At 36.7% G+C, this 6,716-nt stretch overlaps 1 protein-coding gene across 1 annotated transcript; it reads left to right on the top strand.

The window, feature by feature from the left end:
- The first annotated feature begins 643 nt into the window (after positions 1–643).
- LOC113280896 lies at positions 644–5,548 on the top strand. The gene is made up of 3 exons (XM_026529494.1): positions 644–906; positions 4,364–4,520; positions 5,188–5,548. The coding sequence occupies exons 1-3, from the start codon at positions 739–741 to the stop codon at positions 5,307–5,309; spliced, it is 447 nt and encodes a 148-aa protein (XP_026385279.1). The 5' UTR covers positions 644–738; the 3' UTR covers positions 5,310–5,548.
- The last annotated feature ends 1,168 nt before the right edge of the window (positions 5,549–6,716 follow it).

Here is a 6,716-nt window from a genome sequence, read left to right as displayed (position 1 = left end):
GATCCTAGATTGACATTCAAATATTCAATGAACTTTCGTTTCCATCAAACACTCAATCTATGTAGGGTCATATAGGTCCCACGTATAATCAAAATGGATCAAACGGCTATAAAGCTATATAAGAACAACAGAATCATCATCTTTTCCAATATCATTTGAAAAAACAATTAAATGGCTAACATTATGCCGTCAGTTTTCATTTTATATTTCCACGACAAACAAAGTGCCATTTGAACTTTCTTTTATCCATATGGAAAATAATGGGCCGTATAGGGGAGACTATCACTCACTCTTTCGTATGAACGACAAGTTGATCGAGTCTGGGGTGAAAGAGTGTTTCTCTCTATTCATAGGAGGATCTAATTTGATCAAATTTGATTTAATTCTTTCGTTTTGGAAAAGGCTCTCGACCCCCATAGCCCCTGCTATAAGTGTACCAAAATGTATATACTGCTTTGTCCGTCAAAACGAAGTCGATGTCACTGTAATATAGGGATAAAATCATTGGTGATGATGCTAGTGACCTGAGTTCAAAACTCTAGACACCAGCACTAAATTTTTACCGATCTAGAAGAAAGTGTTGGAGATTAAACCGCACATATTTAACCGCACATATTTAACCGCTCATACACTTGAGAATTGAGATTTTCTCGTCAAAAGTCACACTCGAGAGAGAAGTAGAGAAAAGAGATCAAAGAAGAAGATAAAAATACATGCGAAGAAGAAAAAGAAGAAGGAATGGAAGATCAATCTAGTGAGAGATGGAAAGCAGCTATCGTGAATTTATCAGAGATGAATACCAATTTGGATTCATTACAGAAAACCCTCCTCAAAAAAGCTGTTTTTCTAGATCAGGAAACCTTCTCTAAAGCATCTCTTTGCTCCGACCAAGCACGGACGATCAAGGTACTTACCGAATTTTACCCTTTTCTTTCTTTATCGCTTGATTTTAAAATCTGGGTTCGTCTCTATATATGAATTTTTTGTTGTTTTGATTGATTTTGTTGGGTGATTCTGGAAGGATGGAGTTTATTACTGAGTACTGATCAAAAAAAAATAAATAAATTACTGAGTTATATTGGTTTATAAATTTTCAGATGCTTAAGTAGATGGGATTTAATCAATTCTCACATTATCTTTATCTTCTAGTACTAAATTTTGAGGACTAGGTCAGTTAAATCCACTGTGTGTAACCCAATTGACTAGAATTAAACCATCCCCATTTGTTGTTGTTGTTGTGATTTGATACAATTAGCTGGGGTTACATAAGTATATAGTTCATGGTATAATAACACCCAGAAGAGCTAGGTTTTCAAACTATTATATCAGACTGAACCTCCTTTAGTTTTGTTACGCCATCTGCCCAACAGCCAAATTCCAACCATTAACACCATAAACTCACTAACCCTACAATGTGAATTGGGAAAGATCACATCAAGCAGGTCCAAACTTGCCCAAACAGTTAACCTTTAGCAAGCATTTGGATGCCAAGGATCAGTAAGCAGAGCATTCTTGTATTACACCCATCTCCCATCTCCTAGAATATTCAAGAGTAAATATTTAGCAACATTTCTTTGCTCTAAACAAGCATCTTGTGGAATCTTGAGAGACCCGAAACCTCTATTTTGGATAAGATTATTATTAACCCAATCTGTCCAAACAGGGTGCGTTCCACTTGTAATATCACATAGGTGTCCAAGACTAGCTGCAGCTCCATATTTCTTACACCAAAATCTCTGTCAGAGTAAGGCCTATAGACAAGGTCCCAACTACAGTAATAACTAGGGCGAGACTTCTTGCCGAACTCTGCTCCTGTTCCGGAATTTCTGACAAACATGATTTAACTCCTTTAATGCTCTCTTTGGCGAAGCAAAACAAGAAAGCCAGACAAGAAGTCATCCCACTTGTCACCACTTTAATAATCAACAATCTTCCAGTGGACAATAACAACTCGGTCTTCCACGATTTCACCCTATTAGTAACTTTAGAAATTAAAGGAAGGCATTCTTGTTGATAGAAGAGGAACCCTAAGTATCTCACTGAAGTACCCAGTAGATCAATCAAGACAGAAAACATCTTGAGAGAGAGTGTGGAGTAAGTATTTTATTCATCTCCAAACCAGAAATCTTAGTAAAGCTAGTTAAAGCAGTCTTAAGGGGTGGAGCTGCAGGAAGGATACCTTTAAAAAGACAATAACATCATCCAAAACGCAACAGTCAAACTACCTCTAGTTTCCTTAGTCGCTTTAGCAACCCATCTCCAGACCTCGAACTGGAACTAATTCAGCCTTTGCCTTTCGGCACTTAGTATGAGTATGCCCAGAAGTTTCATAATCAGGACATTTAGGTTAGGAGGTTAGGTTTCATAGATGCATGGGCAAACCTATGTCTAAAGGAAGGTTAGGTTTCATAGATGCATCAAAAGCTAATTTAGCTATGCGTCTAAGGCTAATTTGGTTATGTTAGCTATATTATAACGCATCTGGAGAAGGATAGAAAGTTCTGATTGTTTACGAGCTTCCTAATTAAAATCTACATACTTCCATAAAAATTCAGCCTTAAGAGTAAAAAATTCAACTAACAGCTCTTGGATTTGTAAATGCATAAGCAAATTAAGGCATAAAGTTGATAGACCAGAAGAATATCTGGAAAGTAGGAGATGACAGTTCTATAGATATTTGGAATGTTAATTAGATTCCGAACTTGAAGTCTAAATTATCTCAGTTTCGTAAATATTCAAACACTCATCTAACACTTGTTGCCGACCTAATAAATTTAGCCAACAAAATGTGGAATTTTAACCTTATAGCTTACTTATTTCCTATCAGGATTACTAGTGCATTATCAGTATTAATTTGTTTACTAACAATGAAAATAGGATCATAAAAGATACAAACTAAGGTGGCTCCTGACCTTATCAAGGGAATTCACTGATTCATTATCAGGAGAATTTATCTTGTCAGACATACACTTAACATTAAGTGTATGTCTGACAAGATAAATTCTCCTGGTAATGAATTAGTGCAGTTAAATTCCATTATTCTAATATTACCTTCTGAAACTCAACTTTTCTAAAGAATTCCACCTCAACATCAAGCACGTGTTTACCGTCAATATAAACTGGAACAGTTGAAGGGAATACACAACCTGTATCAGGCATAGCTCATCCTAGGCCGTATGAGTAAGTTTTTCCATCATAGTAAGAAGACCCATAACACTTGCTACTATCAGCAAGGCTCTTAGTAGTTAGTATTCTGTAGATGAACAGGAACTTTACGAAAATTAACATACGCAGGCAAAGGGTTAAGTTTATAAGTCCTGTGCAACCATAAGCTGCTAAGGTCGAAATAAGAACAATTGATTTGAATAGTCATCTGATGTCAATAGCATTAATACGATCTTCACAATCATCCAACTCAAAAGTGAAGGTAGACTCGCTATGAATTGTCATCTGAAAGGACCCTTTCACTGAAAACATTACTAGAGCTGAAACACCAGATCGACCATCTGTTAGGAGTAGAGAGTGGTTTATTCACCATGGACGGTGAAGAATTTCCACCAGAAGCCATGTACAAACCAGAAAAACAATTAAAAAATCCTAGAATGATTATTTGAGATTTCTTACGGAACACCATCGGTCCAACCAGAAAGAGATTCACCTGAGAATCAAAATATCTGAACTCAGAACACATGAATTAAAGAAATTAAAATATCACTGGAAAGCGAGAAGAAATTAAAGCTCAACTCTAGACAACTTAGATGACAAAATCGCCTCTCAGGACTCTCTTCCACTCAATCATTTGGTAGCCTATGGTCATCTACTGAAAGATGAAGATAATCAATCTACTTAATAGATTCAACAAGGATTCCAGCTTCCTAATGATCCCATCTCCCTCAAATTAGAATCAGTAAAGTTGTTTTTCTTTTTCTTCAAATTTGCAGGGTTTATCTTATAGTGATTTGATTTCTTTGGACTCGGTGCCTTGAAGGGTGTCGCAGTGAATGCTCATGCCTCATTTGTTCCCACACCCCCACACCCAATTTTGTATAGGTATGCATTGGATTTGTGAAGTTTCTGGTCACAATACTGTGCCGCGAACTCCACCTTATAGCAAATTGGCGCGACTGTGTGACATTCCTTTGTGTAGTGCATTTTGCACAAAAACATAATGCTTATCCTTTCCTTTTTTTCTGTGAAACCCAAGCATGTTTCTTGAGAGGGTTGTGATCTGAAAATCTAAACTCCAATTCTAACTGATTGAAAAAAAAGACATGTACATTGTACACTCAGTAAGAAAAACTGCTGCAAGGTAGGTTCCTAGAAGTTACCTTATCTATAATAAGGGCATATTTTTCTTGTGCAGGCACTTGAGCAAAGGGTAGAGAATCTAGAGAGGGAGCTGGATAACGCGATTACTGCGGCTGCTCGTGCTCGGTCAGAGAAAAGGCAGGCTGAGGCAGCACAACGAGCTGCGGAATTACATGCGCTAGAGGTTACGAGAGAGCTTGAGAACACCTCAAGTATGTATTTGGATATTTTAGCTTGTGATGTTCTTTTTCAACTTTCTACAAGAGATAATACCCACTCTATTCTCTTGTGCTCAGACACAACCAGACACACAGGCGAAAAAGAAAGAAAATCTATAATACATAATTTAGCACCAGTACCTAAGATTTTGGTAATTCATAGACTCATTAACTAGTATGGACTATAGTTCCGCTTTTTTCTCCCATGACAACTGCATATTTATGACAGGAGGTCATGTCTTCTATAGTCCACAACAGATTGTAACCTGGCTGCATGTTTTTATCAATGTTCAAAAACTAATTTGGTGATGTTCCTGTGATTATTAGTTTGCTATTGGTTGCATATATCCAAATGGACCAAAAATATACTCCTGGAAAGAAAACTAAAACTTCTTTGACAATTCTGAATCTCCTGTTGCTATGTACACTGAACAGCATGGCAAACTACTGCCCTTTGAAAAAAGATGATGAAACAAGTTGTCTCATTATTTATTCTGCTCTTCTGAAATTCTTCTAGCCGCACATTGCATAACCTTTCTGGAATTGATAGTTATTTTCTGGAGTGAAGTAGAGGAAGCAGCCTCTGGTTTATTAAATTGAACCCTGAACTCTATACTGCAGTATGGTCATAATTCCTAACTCTCCCATTGATTCTTTACAGAGGTATTTGAGCTGCACATGGAAGAGTTGCGTGCAAAGCAAGTTGAAATCTCAAAAAGAGATGCTGACATTAAACTTCTAGAAGCTATAGTTCAAACCCTTGGTGGAAGAACATCATCTTAAATAGAGAAGTAAGCTCCTCGCGTCTTTGTATATCAAGGTCCTTGCCTATCTTTTCTCTTGTAACTTCGGAAAAAATATGAAAGAAAAAGTAAGCTCCTTGGGTCTCCGTGTATCAAGGTCTATCACTGAATGAAGCTTTCTTTGTATATGTTATTAAGAGTATATGATAAACAGTGTAAGAGGTTTTGTTTCATTTAGTCCCATGATTATCTCAGCTTAAACATGTAATATTCTGCTTATGAATTCCATCGTTCTGCATCTCCCATCTTGGGTTATGCATGGATCCGAATTAGGAGAAACGCCAAACTCTGTGATTGTCCACCATCATACAATTGTCTACCCTAGTTGTTTTTTGAAGGTGCTTACCATGTGACGCGGTAACATTCCACAGATTCACCTGTACAATGTTATTTGGGTAGTGCGCGAGCAAATAAAAAGAAGGCTATTATTGAGGCGTCACATTCCATTGGAGGGGCGTCACCTAATAGGATAAAAACGGGTCACCCATAAATAATATCAAAAACTCCTTATCTCAAATAATTTTGTAATGACTAAACAACCCTTATTTAGTTAATTTTAATTTAATTTAATTAGATAAAAAATAAATTAACGAATTTTGTTGTATACTTGGTGAATTTTAGGACAAAGTTTTTGTGTGAAGAAAAACTAACCGTAAAATAAACTTCTACGGTTGGAAATAATCCAAACCTGGACGTAAAATCACTTCTACGGTTGGAAATAATCCAAACCTAGACGTAAAATCAGATTCTACAGTTGGAATTAAAAGGAACCTAGACGTAAAATGAGCTTCTACGGTTGGAACTAATTCAAACCTGGACGTAAAACTACATGCAAATAAAATTCTACGGTTGGAATTAATCCAAACCTGGACGTAACATCTCCAAACCTGGGCGTAAAATCACTTCTACCGTTGGAACTTAAAGAAACCTGGACGTAAAATCGGATTCTACAGTTGGAATTAAAAGAAACTTGGACGTAAAATGAGCTTCTACGGTTGGAACTAATCCAAACCTGGACGTAAAATTATATGCAAATAAAATTATACGGTTGGAATTAAAAGAAACCTGGACGTAAAATCACTTCTAGTTAAAGGATAATCTATACATTTTGTATATGTGTTAGGATATCCCATAATCACTTTTTTGGACATTAAGAATCCAAGTGAAGCCCCTCTATTGGAGTGTGACGCCCCAATAATAGCCTTCAATAAAAAACACAGTGAAGATCAAAATTTTCTTAGTTATGGGCCTTAATATTTGAATGATAAGTACTTGAGTCCGGTGCTTGTCAAATGTGAAAACTGCAGTGAGATCCATTCTCCCAGATTTTTCCACTGAGAAACCCACGGACAGAAAACTTCAGGCCCGCTCCCATTTTTGGGGAAAA

The sequence above is a fragment of the Papaver somniferum genome, chromosome 5, assembly GCF_003573695.1.
Source record: "Papaver somniferum cultivar HN1 chromosome 5, ASM357369v1, whole genome shotgun sequence".
Lineage (NCBI taxonomy): Eukaryota > Viridiplantae > Streptophyta > Magnoliopsida > Ranunculales > Papaveraceae > Papaver > Papaver somniferum.
The sequence above is the reverse complement of the archived record's forward strand: the minus strand, read 5'-3'. Positions and strand labels throughout refer to the sequence as shown.